General features: G+C 41.9%; 1 protein-coding gene across 1 annotated transcript in view; it reads left to right on the forward strand.

Moving 5' to 3' along the window:
* The window catches only part of ESR2 (estrogen receptor 2), a 1,269,185-nt gene that overhangs the window by 1,235,819 nt on the left and 14,059 nt on the right, over positions 1-19,307 (forward strand). Inside the window, exon 9 of the mRNA XM_078660316.1 lies at positions 6,163-6,343. Coding sequence (XP_078516442.1) covers positions 6,163-6,343 — 181 coding nt within the window. The remainder of the gene's footprint in view (positions 1-6,162; positions 6,344-19,307) is intronic.

A 19,307-nucleotide genomic window follows, 5' to 3' on the forward strand; every position in this document is an offset into this window, starting at 1 on the left:
AGTGCTTGTTCACTTGATTGGAAACGTAAGTGTAAGTTGTTATGCATATGGGTCTTTCTGATTTTGGTTTGTGTTGAGTTTCAACAGTGCCTCCCTATGATTGTTTCTGGGTTGTTGCATTGCTTTTGATACAATTCTGTCAGGATAGTTCCTAGCTTTTAACTTAGAGGCCAAGCCTTTCGCCTGTTCTTTATAGTCGCTCAGTTTAGTGCGATTGCGTCTTAGTCAAAGGAATTGTCTGAAGGGCAAGTTTCCTTTGAGGTGTCTGGGATGGAAACTGTCAAAGGAAAGGAGACAGTTTTTGGCTGTTGGTTTGAAATGTCTGTTGAACCATTTGAGAAAATCCAAAAGCTAGATCTTTCTCTCCTTGCCATATGACAAAAATGTCATATACATATATCGTTTCCATACCCTGATGTGCATGATGTAAGGATTCTGGGAGCATAGGAATTTGTGTTTATCAAGGTGGTGTACTTAAAGACCAGCTATACTTAGTGCTGCCCATGCTGGTCCTGTGCTTTTGTAGGTAAATGTTCTCCTCCAATTTGAGGAGATTTTTATCTATTCCCACTCGCCGAAATTCCCCATGCCCCTCAAGTAGCAATACTAATAATCTTTGCCACAAGTTGCTCAGCACCACCAACCTTTCACTTCTCCTTACAATGCCTTCCACCACTGACATCTCCACCCACACACTCTTAAACATTTAAAACCCCTGTGGCATTTCCCATCCCTTCACACCTAGTTGTGCGTCTGTCAATTTGACTAATGATGGATCCTCCAAAATAGCTTCCCTACACTCATCTCCTCCTATAGCCCCACATAGTTCTTTGATGTCCTCTACCATCCATTCACCTTCAGCAACCCCGGTGTCAACTTTCAAGAGCAATTTAGATATCCATCACAATGATGGTCTCATCATCAGGGTCAAATGGTTTCAAAGCAATAGCTGACACTCTGCTGACCAAGACCCAGGAACAATCTAACTGATCCTTATCCTGAGGAGACAGTGCCTTTTAAATTGTCTCCACCAAGCTGAGTTTGGGTTTAATTCCATCCTTACTCAAAGTATGCCCCAAGTACTCCACTTCTTCCATGACAAACGTGCTCTTCTCTGGCCCAATGGCAAGTTCCGCCTTTCCTTTTCCAACCTTGGCAAAATGTTCTTTAATAATCCATCATGATGTTTCCTGTCTACTCCCCAGACTAATTCCTCATCCTGGAATACCTGCACATTCGACAAGACTTTAAAAAAAAAACGATTTACTCTCTGGAACACTGCTGATGCAGAGGCCAGCCCAAAAGGAATGTGGATAAATTGGTGCGCCCCCTCAGGTTTTATGAAGGACATCAAATGCCTGGACTCAGAGTGCAATCGTACCTGATGGTAAAGAAGTCTAGGGTAGTAAAACATCTGCCCCCGTCACATCCATCAGCATTTCATTTATATGGGGAAGGGGATGGCGGTCTATCTATATGCTCTCATTCCCATCCCTGAGGTCAACACACATGCATATGCTACCATTTGGTTTTTTAGCTATGACAATCAAACTTAACCACTCAGACGCTTCTATTGTTTCGATCACGCCCTCCTAACACTAACGTTGCAGTTCCTCTTTCAATAATCCCCTCAAAGCCATTGGTATGATTCCCAAATTGTGTACCTTGAGCACTGCTCCTTTTTTCAGCATGATCTGATGTTCACATTTCTTTAAACACCCCCATTTTTTTCCAAATAAACTTGGAAACATTGTGACCCATTCATTCATCCCTTGGGAGGCTGTCAGAAATACCTGCTTAGGATGACCGTGGTTACAGATAATCAACAAAGCACATTGGATGTATGACGTTACAACGCATACTTTTACAACGCCTACCTTTACATCGCAGGTTTTACAACGCATACCATTACAACGCATAATGCTTTTGGGCGCTGGATAGTGAATAGTTTAATTTACTATTCCAACTCCAGTCCCAGTGGAGAGTAGGGAAGGTGTTGGATAGTACATTAAACGTATTCCCTATCCTAGAGCGCCCCCCAGAGCTATGCGTTGTAATGGTTTGCGTTGTAAAAGTTGCGTTGTGATGGTAGTTCGTTGTAAAAGTTTCGTTGTAAAGGCTGTATACCAAGCACATTACTCCTTCCATCCTAACAACAACCTCCCCTTCTTGACCACATAAATCTTTCCCTACGCCTTCCTATCCTGAACTTCCTGTCCAACCCAGAAATATCCCATAACCAATCATTAATTTCTACAATACCCTTCAGTCTCTACATCCGAGGGACACAACTCGCATCCATCCAAACTTTGATTTGTCTATTAGCATAAATGGTGAGCACGAATCCACCCAAACGTGTACTTCCTTGCCGTTCATCGTGAAAGCACACTTCGGTGGGGTTACATGTCACCCATCTCCCTTGAATGATCTGCAAGCTGTGGTTTCATCCCACACACCACTAACACTTAAATTTGATCCTCTTCACTCATACTCAAATCCTCTTTGTACCCTGATGTTTCTTGTTCATTTACCAAATTTACTGCTTTTCTGGAACTTAAGTTGTCTGACATCTTACACACTCTAGAGACGTGACCTATCTTTTTACATTTTTAAAACTTGCTTTTTGCAGTGGGCAATTAATTGCCTCAGCTGTGTGCCACACGCTTTCACACCTGTAACACACTTTCTTTTTCTCAAACTCTAAAGCTTTCACTCCCTTCTATTCCCATCATAAATTCTTCATGTGGATTTCTTTACTGTGTTCACACAACACACTCTTACTGGCTCAGCACCACCCTTAGCCCTTGCACCACCTTACTCTTTAACATAGCAAGAAGTATTCTCCATATGTCTTGTAACATCTTTGGTTTTATCTAAAGTAGGGTTCTTCAGTATATAACAATGAACATTATTTTTCACACAGGGGCATACACACAGTTTTTAATTAGGCCAGAGCTACCTAGTTTATTAAAATTTGATTCAATAGGACTGCTCCATACCTATTTTAATTATTTCACCCCCTTGTGCACTACCTAGCCCCCACACCCGCATGCACCATACGGCTTCTTCTTCAAAAGAGCCCCGGCAAAGAGCCCCGGCTTCAGGAACCCGTCAGGCATTGCAGCGACAGCCTGACAAGGGGCAAACTCCCGATGATGAAGCATGACACCTCTCGGGGTGTGTTAGGGTATCACAAAGAAAGACCTGTCTTTCCCACAAGTCCTGACAGGAACTGCACACCCCTTCTAGTTCTTTGTTTTCACATTTCCCTGGTACTGTACTTTGTGGGTCTGTTTTGACTCCAGGCCCGGCACCGCGCACCTCGTGGTCCGCGCCGTACTTTGGGATTTCTTTGACCTTGACGTCGTGATAACTCCAGTTGGGGTTATTCGTTGCTACAGAGTATTTTTAAGTGAATAACCTATTTTTGAACTATTTCTAACATCTGGAAGAATTCTTAATGAATACGGTATTGTGGATTTTTGTTGTTTATGGTCTTGTGATAAGTCTATATAAAGAATACTTATTTTTATAAAACCTATGTGGTGTCCATCTGTAGTGTTTTCACTGTATTACTAAATGTGTTCACAAATGCTTAACACACTGCCTCTAAGATAAGCCTGTCTGCTCGTGCCAAGCTACCAAGGTGGTGAGCAGGGGTAATCCAATAGTGTTATCCCCTTTCCCTGACTTAGAAGCAAGGGTCCCTATTTGGTCAAAGGTTTATACCATTCCCAACTAGAGACCCCCAGTTCTAACACCGACATAGTAGCCCAATCCCCTAAAAGAGACAGGAGCTGCAACTTTTATTAAAATAAGGCATACAGCAATGAACCCGCTGGACTGGTGTCAGCTTTCCCCAATGTGGTATGCCATAATGAAAGGGATAACTATTGTTTCAACTCTTTCTTCTGGACTATTTTTGCCTGAATACTTGCAGTGATTAGCTAATAACGAGGCTTTTTACGTGGAGAATGTTTATTTATTACACTGCTGGAATTTATGACAATAAAGATGGAATTTCGATCATCTGCAAGTTACTATACATTTTCAACTACACATGTTTTAAAGTGACTTTTTTTCAACAGCTGAAAATATACTTCTTCCAGTTGCATATTGGTGTATTTACTTCCCCATGTATTCTACTTATCTTCACCCACAGTATCCCTTTCTTAAGAATGAGTAAGAGGCGAATTATTTCAAAGAGGGCTTGCGGAAGAGTGTTTGTGTTACAATGTATTGAGAGGTATAAAATCCAACCTACTGCATTATATTATTAGGATATTCAAGCCACTTCCAAGACTTTAGAAAGGCTCTCTATCTTGTTCCTCTATATGATCAAGGAACTTCTCATTGATTTGCAACATCTTTATAATGTATGTATGGCAGTGGATACTTCATCTAATACATAACAGTTTAGGGAGAATTGTACACCTCAATTTGCCTTAGATTGAACTTGGTGGGAAGCGAAAGGAATAGAAACCATGATAAGATCAAGCTTGGTGGCAAGTGAAAGGAGTAGATACCATGATATCCAGACGGTAACTTGAAGGCTTCAGCTGGAAATCTTCTCATGGTCGGGCTACGGTAAAGGGTTGCAGTACTTATTTTAGTAAACATTAAGAAGATAGAATGGAGGTTAACACTATGTCATGTACTCCTTGTTTTATCACTGCTAAGATCTTAACGAATTTAGGGGCATATAATCACAAGGGCTTTATCTCTGCTTTCTTGGCTTTAAAAGCCAAAAAAGCAGAGAGAAAACTAGCGCCCTATCAGCAACAGGGTGCGAACACGCACATTTTCATATTAGCACCCTTTTACTCTATGCTTCCCCTTGCATCTCTAATGAGATGCAAAGGGGGCTTTCCAGAGTGAAATAATAGGAGAAATGTCGCAAAGCGACATTTCTCCTATTATCAAGGATATTGCTAACCCTGTTAGCGATAGAAAAAGCAGCGCTTACCGCGGTTAATGCTGCTTTTTTACGTCTGGTGTTTTTCTGACTTAGCCATGATATCCTATGTAAGGTGGATATCATGGCTAAGTATGTCTATCCCTATCAGCAAGCTATTGCCAAACCTTGTGGGAATATTGCTGTATTTTCAGTGATAATCTCACAATTGGCAGCTTGCTCTCTGAATTTTATCGCTTTGGAGATAAGCGCTGCTGATAGCACGCTATCTCCGCGATAAAATTCAGAGTTGGCCGGCGATAATTATCCTAGCGCTAAGTTCGCTTAGTGATAATTATCGCCTAGGCTTGTTAATATGCCCCTTAAATATGCAGGTTCCTCAACCATGCCAGTTTCTAGAGTTTGGGTTAGAAAGACCAACATTTTGCATCACCATCTTAAATTATACTGCATAAACATTGGGCCCGATTCACAAAGTGCCTCCGCACTCGTGGCAGAGGCCCAGCACTCGTGTCAGAGGCCCCGCACTCATGTTAAGCCCCCTGCACTCGTGGCGGGAGGGACTTCCGCATTGCAGTTTCTCATTGCGGAGGTCCTGTCACAACTGCGAGCCCCCCCACCCTCCTGCCATGAGTGCAAGGCCTCTGCCACAAGTGCGGACATCCTTTGTGAATTAGGACCAATGTGTGGTGTCGAATGAAAGTCCCTGGATGCAGATACACCTGATACAGCGGAAAGCTCATATAATTTTCTTTTAATCACAAACACACAATTACAACAACTGGGCCCATTAGTATAATACACACTCACTACCATAGATCACGGTCCTGCACTGGATTTTCAGAAGCTTCATTATGCAGACATTTATTTCAATTTTAACGCTCATTGGAATATTATCGTCACATCACTCTCTATGTTAGCTATATTTTGTTTATTTTCACATCACGTAAATACGTACATGTGTACTTATCATTGTTTCTCTCTTTGTTTACGTTTTTGTATTATCATTTTCGAACACTGCGTGCTTTTACGATGCAGTATGAGGTTTCAAATTTTCCGACTTAGGCAGTTAACATGTTTTCATCAAAAAAAGAATTGTCGCAAACATCTTTAATAATGAGAATTGATAGAAGCAACCGTCGTTTAACATTACGCTACATCAAACCCTTTTCAATGTCTACTTTCAGTACAGTGTGTGTGTGGACTCTATGGACAACTCATCAATTGACGTGCATTCTCTTGTATAGATATGATTCCTGTGGCTACTGCTTCAGAAGAACCGGAAGGCAACAGGAAGATACATCAGTTACTTAATGCAATCACAGATGGATTGGTGTGGATTATTGCAAAAAGCGGAATCCCTTTCCGGCAACAGTCTACTCGCTTGGCAAACTTGTTGATGCTGCTTTCTCATGTTAGACATGCCAGGTAATGTCACTTCTGTTTGAACTGGTGTCTTCCATATTTTAATGTATGTAACCCTTAGCTTAGTTGTGTGTATGTTTAAGGAACATGTGTATGAGCCTTGGCCGCTTTATTGTTGGTGGTGTGAGCTGCTGTGTATGAATGGGGTAGTGCTGCAGTACAGAAAGAGTGTAAAACAGATCACGTGATATAGCAACCCATGCTGTTGCCTGTGGTTTGCTGTATAAATGGTAAAAAAAAAAAACTTTCAGGGCAAATTCGTCAGTTGGGGTAAATTTGAGGCTGGAAGATGCCCTGGTCGAGTGACAGGGCAGCGGGGTCTGTCAGGAGATTTTCTGAGGTGGATTCACTAGAGTCTGCTTCCAAACACAGCTCATTAAAACTTTGATGCAAAATATTAAACCTATACTCTAGGGCCAAGTTACTTAACATTTAAAAAGTATTGTTTTTTTTTTTACTCTGTTCTAATTTGCACCGAGGTGGTATTTTGCGCCACTTTGTGCTTTTGTAAGTTGAATCCTGTTTTCCTTCATTTAGTATGAGGGGCTCAATGTCTTTTGTGGGAGCAAAAATCAGTGTCCATAACTTTAGCAAAACGCATTTTGTGGTTACTCTGCTTGTTATCGTTTTCATCTGTTCTAATTTGCACCGAGGTGGTATTTTGCCCCACTTTGTGCTTTTGTAAGTTGAATCCTGTTTTCCTTCATTTAGTTATGAGGGGCTCAATGTCTTTTGTGGGAGCAAAAGTCAGTGTCCATAACTTTAGCAAAACGCATTTTGTGGTTACTCAGCTTGTTATCGTTTTCATCTGTTTAGTAGCCATGCTACACAAAACATCTGAATGGAACCTCCTTTTTCTAGAAAAAACAGATGCCGAGGACGGAAACTGCTCAACAGTGTTGTACTTTCCTCCCTTTCAGGGTTGACGGTTACAGTTGTCAGCGCTTTGGTTTGTTCAGTATTTCTCATTTTTGTGCCTGATTCGTGCACGCCAACCACTTATAAATTAAATAAAAGAAAAAATACGTTTTCATTTTGCCTAACTTTGAGAAACATTTTTTCAGCATTTAGCTGTTGCCTCCTGTGGGACTATTACGGGTTCTTGGCATTTCCTTTTGCTATGTGTTAATGACGCACACATTTGTCAGTAGCTTGGTAGGCCTTTTGGCTTTTACTCCAACTTATAAAAGGGCTTGAGCCTTGTAAAAGCGATGATGGAAATAGCGTGGGCTAAATCTGAGAATCATAAAGTGCTCATTTTCAAAAGGGATCACTCATGTAAGATTTCCAGTAGGTCATACCTTCTTTTGTGATCTCTGTCTGCCATCCCCTCCTCTTTTGCAGCCCCACTTCCACTTTGTTCTCTGTTATCAAGCATTTTTGTCCATGCAGTAATTCCTGTTGTAAATGTGCTCTTTTCGTTTGAAGGCAGACCAGAAATAATGAAAATGGCTGCTGTACAGTGCAATTCCTGCATATTATGCTCTATAACATCATTGTGGAAGTGTGGAAGGACCAGCAGCGGAAATTACAACCACTTCAGATACAGTTGCAATCAACGGGAGATCAGAGAGAAGCCCCTTGTTTGGAAACGGGGCTCATCTAATTGAGGGGGGTCAACAATAATGGAGCAGTGGCAACAGGGCCGAGTGGCTGCCAGCATCCACCGAACACTGATTATTGGTGTACTTTACAACCCAAACAACAGTCAGAGGTCCATTTAACCTGCAGTCACTTAGTGGCGGCCGGTGCAGGTAAGTGTGGTGATGCAAGGTGTACGTCGACAGACGATAGAATAGGGGAAATTAAATAAATAAATAACTCCTGTTCCGTCGTCTGTTGACATCCCCACGCAGTGACCCGCCCCACTGCCTCACCACACTTACCTGCACCGGCCGCTGCTGCAGTCACTGGAGTCTGAGTCTACTGGGGGTCAGGACAGGCGACTCATTTCCTTAGAACTGAAAAAATCCTTGAAGAGGGTAAGACGGGCATGACCACAGCACTCCAAGACTAGAATGCGCAAACCCCTCGAGGGACTAAGCTAGCCTTTAGGTGTTTTGGAGCACATTGTGTAAAGGTTGCAAATTAAGCAAAGTAGAAAATGTCATGCTCTGGGGGGGTTACTTGGCATTTCACACCTTTGGGTCCATTCAGACTGGCTATGGCAGCAGTGTACTGATTGGTAGAATCATCATCATCATTGAGATGTACTTTATAAGATTTTGTGATCGAAAATAAAGGTTTTATGATGATGATTGGTAGAATGCCTGCAGATCGCTCAGTGAGGTCCAGTACCAGGTGGTAGGTCAGGCAAAGCAAGGCCAAAATAGGCTGAAGTTGGTTTTCAACAGTAGTTTTAGAAAAACTGTTCAATCCGAGCAGTTTAAAAAAAATAATTCAGTAAACTTTCTAATCTAGGATAGATCACCACCACAAAGTCCGACGATGGAGGGCAGCCAATATCTCAACTCACTTCCAGCCCACCACTACCACAATCAGCTACACCTACAGGTCTGATTACCATTAAAGGATTGGTTAGCTCGATGGGGACAACAAGGATAAAGATCCTGAGAAAGAGTGATTGCTCCTAGTTTTCTAAACCCGCGGCCAAATTGGGGACATTCTGAATGATAGTCCCTGTAATATTTATTGAATTGAGACAGCAGAAGGCTCTGCAGATCTCCAAGTATGCTCATGCCTCCTCATGTCCATATCTCTAAATGTCTCCCCAATTTTCTGTGTCTCCCCTGTGTCTTGGGCAGATTCCATCATTAAGTTACTGCGTTCAGTAGGTTGGTGAGCGCAAGATCGGTCAAATCCACATCAGCAAATCCTTGCTGAAGCATGGTTTATTTCTACCTTCGCCTGTACAAAGAGAAGGCGGCTAACATCTGCTAAAGATGCCCTTTCTTCAGTGGGGAGGTTAGGTCGAGTGGTAAATGTGCCAGCGGCGTGAATTTAGTTTAGTGCTTGATGGACTTTTATATTAATCTGTCCACAGTAAAGCGCTCTCAGGAGAGCATGGTTATACAATTCATGATGCAGATACCTAAAGAAGCCTAGGTAATGGTTTTAGCCGATGTATCAAATGCCGTATGCTGCCCAGGGACAAAATGTGCAATATCACTCAATTATCTATTATAACAATGCCTTTAAAAGAATTTTATATTGCTGTCCAAAAGTTTCATTGCTATCTACAAACTATACATATGTCCATGTAGTTGTGATATGTTTGTACTGTCTGAAAATACTTATCCCCTAAAGAATGCCGAAATTGACCTCATGCCTCATCAATTAATTATGGACAGCTTATTTTGAACCTTGAGTTCTATAATAAGAATCAAGTCAAGTATATATTTTAAAATAAGTACATATATGTACATATATTTTATTATATTGTATATGTGATATATATATATATATATATATATATATATATATATATATATATATATATATATATATATATATATATATAAAATTATATATATACAATTTCCATTCTGAGTGGGTCGCCATCTGATGTACCACATGAATATTAAAAAGATGGGCTCAAATTGAGACTTACTCTGAATTGGAGCCATTACAAGGATGGTGGCCTGCTGGGGTCAGCAGACCACCATGTCTGTGATTGCAATTAAATGAAGTCAACTTTTTTTTTTTAAATCAGACCTTTTTTCTTAAATGAAACGGAGCAGCGTTGGAACACGGACTACTTTTTTAATTTTATTTCACAAAGGACCATTCTCTTTCGAAAATGGCTTACCAACCCCAACTTGGGAGATGAAAGTGCTTTGCTAGATCTTTCAGTGAGTGAACTCCCAGGAAACCAAAAGCATTAATTCAGCCATGAAGGTATTGGAATAAAAACAAAGGGCCATGATTATCATTATTTCTTGCAATGCAACTCAGCGAGACACTTTGCTGCGCTGCATGAAAGGGAGAGGACAGGAATGCAGCATATTTATCAAGGTATTGCTCATTCCTCCTCTCTGCCTGCGCGGTTTCATAAACTTCTGCCTTGTGCCAACGCAGGCACTCTTACATCATGGTTCAAAGGTGCCTGTGTTACAGTTAGGATTGTTTCTGTGCAGGAAGGAACACCTCCCTGCACAACAATAAAGCTCTAAGGCTTTTTCCTTTTTCTTCATGTGCTGCAGAATGCGCAGATGTAGAAAGTGGAAAACCAAGGAGAAATAAAGACATTTCCCATCGTTAAGCTTCGCTGGGGAAGGTGTAGCATTCTGATGCATTGCCAGATCTACCACTCTTGGTTAATCTGGGAATGCTTCAGAATCCATGGGTCGATGGATGAGTACACCGATGTGCCACCCATAGAATGCCTCACATTGGTAGATTAACGCAAGGCCATGACATGCACTTCCTTGCGTTACTCCAGATTTACCATGCCACCAGGGCCCGCAAGGTGGCTTGGTAAATTTCATTCTAGGTTTTGCGTCAGCCTGCACCCCTTGCATGGCACAAGAGCGAAGCACAAGTTTAATAAATATGCCCCTAAATGTTGGCATGCAGTTGCAATTTACATACAACAGACCTTTGTGGTTGATGGAGAAAATAGAGAGTTGGCATTCAACAAAACAGTTGAAATTTGTGTAACTTATTATTGCCACACAATAAGGACCAGGAATCAGTAACTAAAGTCAAAGGATTTACTACAAATTAGCCATCAATTCAAATTCATGCAAATTCAGCATTGTTCAGATACAGAATTCCAAAAGGGCATTGGTCAACAAAGTAAATCCAGTTCAATAGCATTACAATATGACAAGCGCAGCAGGAGCCTAGACTGATAAGACTACCAGAAGAGTAAAGGTGTTGGAAAGCTGAATAATGCAGATCAAAGATGCAATTGAAGAGTTGGTTGCCTTATGCTCTCGCAAAAATTGACTCCTATTCTTCTCTGACATTAACCCTGGACACATTGGCCAAAAAGATAGCGTTTTTACAGGTGAAATATGAAATTACTGTAAGGGACATGAGGACATTGTGGGTTTTCTGTCAAGTTCTAAGAGGTGCAAAAGATCAGAAGATATGCTTTCTCGTCAGTTAAGTCTGCCAGATTCTTGGTGTAGCCCTTGGCAGGGAGGTGTATATGGGTTGATGGAAGTGTAAGCTCCAATGTAGTTTGCAATAGTGTTATTTCATCTCATTGTTTCCTAGCTTCTCTCTTCTTTCTTTCTTTGGCCATGGTGGCCTTTGTGTTACGACAACTGAAGCTAATTTGATTGAGGATCTGTCTAATAAATGAATTTCACTATTTTGGCAGTTTGGTTGGATGTCAAACGGAGTTGTTGTGTTCCATAGCTTTGCTCGATAAACAGATTGAAATATCAGTATTTATTCTCGACACTCAAAGACACCTATGATCCGGGCCCAAAATTACTGGCTTCTGGCACTGACTTTCTACAGTACGAGCTAATCATTTGGAACAACAGAACGGAGGCAGTGCTGTGCATTTAAGCTCAAATTACTGCTTCAGCTTGTAAAAAAGAAAGATGTATTGTAAACATAGTAAAAGTATTGCACCATACATAGGGCCAGACTTACCAAGTTAGATTTATCAAGCCATGCAAGGCCACTTTGCGTGGCCCTGCTTGGCTTGATAATCTAGAGTAACACAAAGCAGCTCAAATTGCTGTGTTGTGTTACTCTGCCCCAGGCAGTCGTTCCATGGGTGGAGTGTGAGTGGTGCCACAAATCCATCCATGGATTTTGGCACATTCCAAGATTTACCAACACGGGTAGATCTAGGAATGTGTCATAATGCTACGCCTCCCCAGGTGAGGCATAATGAGGAACTTCCTCTTTATATGTGTGCTAGAAAGAGGACAATGCCTCATAGGATTGTTTTTGTGCAGGAAGGTGCCCCTTGCGGCACAAAAACAATTATGCTTACAACGCAGGCACCCTTGCATCATGGTGCAAGGGAGGCTGTGTTGGCGCTAGGCAGCACATTGTGCGCCAGCGCAGGAAAAAGACAGGAATGCGGCATATAATGTTAAACACAGAGCATTCCTGCCCTTTCGCTATCGCACAGCGCAGCAAGGTAACTTGCAGCACTGCATGAGTTTTTGAAAAATGTGCCGACTTATTCATAATGAGACACTAGATTCCAGCAATGGTTATCAATTTAACATAAAGGATGAACAGGTAAGGCCCTTAATGAGATTATGGTTTCATGGAGAGACTTTAAAGAAGCATGGATACACAAGTCCATTTCTTGTGTTCATGGATCGTAGGGTTGGCCCGAAAGACAAAAATTCCTTTCGTCCGGCAGCAGTTGAGCGTGCTACATCTTGAGAGATAAAGACTTTTTGTCTAGACCATAGAATTTGCTTTCTTTGCTTAGCTGCCATTAGAACCATAAGCATTTAAGTGTATTCCAGAAAAAGAACAATTATTCCTCTGGGTTGGCCAGAACTTAAAGCGTGTGTAGAATTGAGTCCAATGCGATGGGCACGTTGCAATTTGAGAGGAGAGCCTTCTTCCAGGCCCATCAGTTTTGGGATATGTACACCCAAAAAAAAGCCAAGCATGTCTGATCCTTCAGCTCCCTCCGGAATTCCATAAATTCGAAAATTGTTACACCTGTTGCGATTTTCTAACTCTTCTGTCTGTTGTTTCAAAAGTGCTATCTCCTTAGACATACCCTCAAACTTGACAGCAACGTCTTGCACCTCACTTATCCGTTGTTCGACATTTATCACTCTGGACTCCAGTGCAGACCACTTCTCCAATACCTTGGAGTGCATCATTAGTCTCCATGACAAAGGGCTTCAAATGCTTATCATCTTCTAACAGGTAAGGGAGGCTTAGTGGCAGAACCAGTGTCCTTTTTTGCCTCTTAGGTGGAGCATTTGAGTCTTTACGAGCCATGGGCATGCTTAGAGATGGAATAGGAGCTTTTACAGAGGACTCCATAAGCATGCAAAAAAACGAGGTAAATGGGAAAATGCAACACACTGAAAAATATTCAAAACTCATGCGTGGCAGCAAGATATCAAGTTAGGTCTCTATTATTGAATATGAGCAGTTTGTTGTCTTGAAAGGAGAGTATATTCAAACACAGACCAAGATGTGAGCTGTCCTGTGCATTAAATAGCGAGTACGACCCTTTCCTTCAAAACTGCAATATTGAAATCAAGCAGATAAATATATAGAGATGATGTTTTTTTAAATCGCAGTCCAAAACTCATGTCACCACATTACTTAATATGTATTGAGGATGATGCCATATGCATTAATATTCCTAAATTGCCAAGACACAATATATCAACCATTGTGTGTCAGGGAACATAAAGGAAAATAGGTCTTCCAGGCTACTCTGTCTTCAAAATGTACCTGGGAGCCTTGAAAATAGATAAATATAGCAGCACGACCAAGAGCCAAAACCATCACCAGCGCACCTCAGCAACTAACAAAATGGCAGCCGCAACCGCCGTCTCTGTGGTGTACAATTTGGGGAAGCAAAAGAGAGGTAAATGCTTATAAAAAAAGCCCACGTTCACACACCAAATCTTCTCACCCATGAACCGTGAAATCCATCACGGCCGCCAGCATTCGCGTTTCGCCTCTGGTGCCGTGCGGAGCCTCACAGGCTTGCGGCCATCTTACGGAGCGCTTGGCCACGCTCCATGATTTTTTCCTTTTAATTATATCAATTTATACAATTAATAAATCCTGAGTGAGCATTATTTTGTCTGCACGGTACCCCATGAAATAAAGGGTAGCTCAATTTATAAGTGGATGCCTTATCCAGAGCAAAGTTAGAGTTCTGTCACCCTTTCACCTCCCCCATAAACTAGGACAACAATCACAAAAATTGTCCATGGACAATATGTACAATTTTATTTCTCAAAGCAAATTCATAGAAAGATGATGTCAATCTAGATGTATCACATACAGTGCTTAATATGTAACAGTGTTTGCTGATGCTGAGTGCCGATATGTACTCTTGGATGCCAAGACATTTTGTGTAGCGTGGTCCTGCGCTCGTCTCTCAGACAGTTACTGATTTTGTTTTATTATTTTTTATGTGGTCCAGGTAGAGGGCACCCTGTTACATGTAACTCATTATGTGCAATCCTAAAAGAGATTGAGCTGCAGTACTGGCTTCTATACAATTCCCCCCCCCCCTTCGGCCACCCACTATGGGCTGATATAGGTTTAAGACCCAATGCAAGAAGTGGAATCTGCTTCATACCTACAGTGCTTAATTTGTAAAATAAATAAGTGCCAGGGCCCTTGCCAGGATGCCACTGCAGCTTACACCACCCATTGCCATTGCCAGCGCCGCCAGTGACAATTTCAACGCAACTACTAACATCACACCCTACAAGTGTGACAATTCAGACTACTCCAGGCCCCCTAAGGCTTGGGCAGCAGGTATTAGTCATTTTTAATGTATATTTTATTATTTCAAAACAACTGTTTTTGTGTTCATCTCTAATTTAGACAAACAGCAGACTGTTATAAGTGCCCGGGCTGAACACCGGAAACTACAGGTTCATATTAAGCACTGACCTACACTACAATGAAAGTAGAAAATTAGCCACAGCTGCCCCACTTTCTATATGCATGTGTTCCATTAAATTTGCAGTATGCCCCGCCCTCTATGTGACGTTGGCAGGGCTCAAGTGTAACACTTTGATTGACAATGTCGCCGAAATAAAAGTTTTGTATTTATAATGAAAGCATTATGACATATACCAAAATACTATGGTGGAAGACACATTTATTCAGGAGAGTGAAAAAAAATATGTGTGTCAAGCAAAGCCGCATCCTGATAATTTTATAACAGCGAATCGCAAATTGTTTCATGTCAGGAGAAATAGCAATCTAGTCCTATGTTGTTCCTTGCTTTCTGATCACCTTTTTTTTAACTTTTCCCACTTGTTAATGCAATCATACATGTAATACAAATAAATAAAGAGATCAAAAATGACTATTTACAAATGAGGTAGGTTTAACCTTGTTCGACCCTCTCCTGAAAAACCTTGTTATCCCCATACACAGTGTCATCATATGGATTTTGGGGGCTCTGGGGAAAACATAGTTGGGGGTCCTGGTACAGATTTTTTTTTTTTACCAATTCCCTGCTAATTAGAGCTCGCGTGCTGTCAAACTGTGCTAAATTATATTTGAATCTTTAACAGGGTCAAAAAACAACAGCGGAATTAAGTCTTGCATAAGGCCCCAGAAATCTTTAAGATGACAATGGGTAGCGAGACAAAGTAAGAAGTAGAGGTAGGTAGAGAGGTTTAGATAGATAAATACAAAAGACAGGGGAAAAACAGAAGGAAAGTTAATTTTCCCAAGGGGCCCCTTGGAACGTTAAGGTCATGGAAAATTGCCGCTTTGCCCGTGTGTTGAAATGCCTCTGTGCAAAGAGCACTGCTTGACTGAGAATTTAAATAAAGACTTGTAAATATTTATAAAAGCTAGCCCTAAATACTGAAGCTTGAATTTATATGGAAAACAAAAATAAGCCTTGTTACAGATTTACTCAGCCTTTGCATTTTCTTTGAGTCACACTGAAGAAATATAAAACTTCTAAGGGGTTCACTGATACACCTGGTCCTTTTAACCAACAAAGAAGAAATTAGCACAGAAGCTGTAATACAACAATAATTCATTTATTCACCTCAGATGAGGGAGATTGCGTCACACAGTACCCTCAAGCCACGGTAGGAGGCATCCTAAGGAGTACAGAGAACAGGGGCCTTATATATGCATAGGTTACATTAGTTAGCATAAAACCAAGGGCACGTGTAAGCATGCTTACTGACTAATATGGCTATACAAAATTTGCTTGCTCAACAAAGTGGGAGGGGAGACATTTCTCCTTACATCAGCAAGAATAGCCTGACAGTTCTATACTAGGAGCAGATGCATTCAGACAGCTAGGCCTTTCTGAGCATGTGCTAGGCTCTGGAAGAGGAAGAAAGCACATGTCAACCACATAGCTAACTAAGAAGGCTGCCAAGTACAAAATGGCTTTCAGCTCATGCTAACAACGATTCTTGCAATCTTTAACAACACAAGGCAACTTGCATGGCTTTGTAAGGAACTGTAACACAACACAGAGGCTTGAGCTGCTTTTACATTTAAACTGGTAAGCGTCGTATGGGTGGAGCTTGGGCTTTCCGGTGTGTCGACCCATGGATTTGGCACAATGTGAGATTTATACAGGTCTGTAAACCTTGGATTGCGTCAAGTTGGTACACCTCCCAGAGAATGATGTAACAACGAGAAAAATCTTTTTCTCTTCGTTGTTTCCTCTTTCTACGTGTGATCATGCGTAGAACAAGGAAAATGGCTCTAAGGATAGTTTGGTGCAGGAAGGCATCCCTCGTCACACAAAAATCCCGCCCTTTAGGCAGGCACTATGGTGCCAGGGTGCGTGCGTTGGCATTAAGGATTACACAGTGCACCACAGCAAGGATAGAGCAGAAATGTTAATTTATATGTAAATATGGAGCATTTCTGTGCTGTTTGCTTCACGCAGTGCAGCACATCAACTTTGTTTGCTGCCCTGTTTGCATGAAACATTAGTAAAAATGCCCCTTGCTATCAGAAAGGACATCTTAGACACATTTCTCACTAGCACAAGTGCTAGCCCTTTGTTTGACAGCTGACGCGTATCCCACCAAAACAGATCAGCTATAAAAACTGAGAAATCTGTGTGGCTTGACCATTAGGCTGCAGGGTTGGGTTAGTTCTAATTTGCAATTGTATCACATGCAAGGTGTGACCCTTGGCAGACCTACGAACAGTCGTGGCTGGTGTCAGGGAAAATTTTCAGGCGGGAAAAGGGGGTGGGGGACAAAACAAAAACCAAATAAAATAAAAAACTTTCATATATTCTTCCACATCGCCGCTCTTCTGGCTCCACTGCTGGCATAGGCTCCAAGATTGCCCTGCCCCAATCCTGACGCTGCTCTCACAGCTTGAGTGCAGCCGCTTCAGGATTGGCCTGAGCACTCTTTAGTTTGTGCTCCCAGGGAGACTGAGAGTCTGTTCCTGCTGTCTCCAATGCGGCAACGCAGCTCAGGTTGTAGACTGCATCAGTGAGCATAATGGTTTGGCCGTCCTGAGACGGCCGGCCAAACCGCCATGCGCACTGACAACAGTGCACCTACCAACCACCTTGTGCCTGTCATTCCCAATGCCCCGCCCCCTAGAGTTCATGGTAGGAGAAAAATACAACGATAATAAACATGCTTTATTATCATTTTATTTATCAAGTTTTGCAGCTGCTGCCGGCAGGTGGGGGTATGCTCCTCGAGGAGGAGCTGATGCAGCCTACCCAGTCTCCAGACTACATTGTCCCTTGGTGCTTTACTGTAATTGCTATACCAAAATAACTCAGAACTATTGATTTATTTAACATCAGAGGATGAAATGCTGAGGCAGTCTACCAGGTTGTAGCATGTGGCGCTTGGCGACCACACACAGAGCAGCAAGTTAACAAGCCGTGCGCAGCTGCTATGTCATTCACCTCTTACTGTGTTTCTTTATTGGCTGACACAGTGGTGAATGTTATGAAATAAACCAAAACCAAAGGGGATGATGGACGTTGCAAGCACTCACCCCCAGTCAGCTGATCTGGGTTTAATCCATCATCATTCTTTAGCTCACTCTGCCACTCCAGTTCAGACATGCCCATATGCAAATCAGTCTAACCCTGTGCCTCATGGGAACAGTCCAGCCCGAACTGCCCGACTGAAATAAACAGCACATGTGTGCACTTCCCAAGCACTACAGTGTTAACCACAACCACACTTAATAGGTCACATAATTAGTAACAAACCATGCTGTAGGGCTGGTGCGACCTCAAGCATAGGCTACAGTGTGAGCAGGCAGCAGCCTCCTATGAAAACATATAAGCACTGCCACCTAAATTTGTAAACAGAAAATGAGCAATAAGTGCATTAACCAGTATTTCCTTCTTCCGGAATAGCCCAAGAACCACATGATGAAATGACACTAAACCTGAGTAAGAGGACAATGGACATTGATTTTTGATTGCTTTCTGTGATTTTGTGTAAATTCATCAAGCTGTTTTCGAAATATCCGCAAAAGGAATTTTTTTCACTTGTGCCAGTTTGAGTTTTAAATTGGATTTCCAATCAAAATCCCTGTTTCTGATAGGTATAGAAGAGCAAACCAACAGCGCCTTGAGACCCTACGGGTGAGTAGTGCGCTCTATAAATGACCTGATTGATTGATTGAACAACATGGGAGTAGGCAAAATTGTTGTGTGACTCACATAACCACTGAGCTCTGAAAACCAATTGTTTGCATTCATCAAGGGTATATAGCGGACACACTCTACTATAGAAAGAATGAAACGAGTAAAGGCAGAGGAGGGAAAGTGTCATATAAAAAAAACTAAATTAAGGCTAAATTTGGCTGGAGGATTTTTTATATTTCAATATTCCCTTTACTTTATTACTCCAACTGCTATCCCTGAACCAGAACCAGGTAGTACTGTACTCAGGACATTTCCCTCAGCCATACTTTGGGGCATAGCTGCAAGCCCCTATAGCCACTACAACGTCACTTTTCTGACGTTGTGGTGGCGATAGGGGCTTTGCCTTATTTACAAGGCTTAACGCTGGCTTGTAAATAATTCACCATTTCACACTATACTAAGTCTGAAAGGGGTGGGCAATGGTTGTTGGGGTGGACGTTCCACCGCAACACCCACTGATTTTGATGCTGCCCATATTTACAAGGGCGGCGTAAATATGAGGCAGCGCTAAAATTAAGACCAGGGAAAACCTGGTCTTACCCTGGTGCAATGAGGAGAAATGTTTAATTTCTCCTTGTTTTTGCTGTTTCCATGTGTGCTGCGTTGTGCAGCACCCATGAAAACAACACAAGGCTATCGATTGTTAATGTGCAGGACGGTGTCCCTTCCTGCACATAAATAAACAAT

Source organism: Lissotriton helveticus, chromosome 9, assembly GCF_964261635.1.
Source record: "Lissotriton helveticus chromosome 9, aLisHel1.1, whole genome shotgun sequence".
NCBI lineage: Eukaryota > Metazoa > Chordata > Amphibia > Caudata > Salamandridae > Lissotriton > Lissotriton helveticus.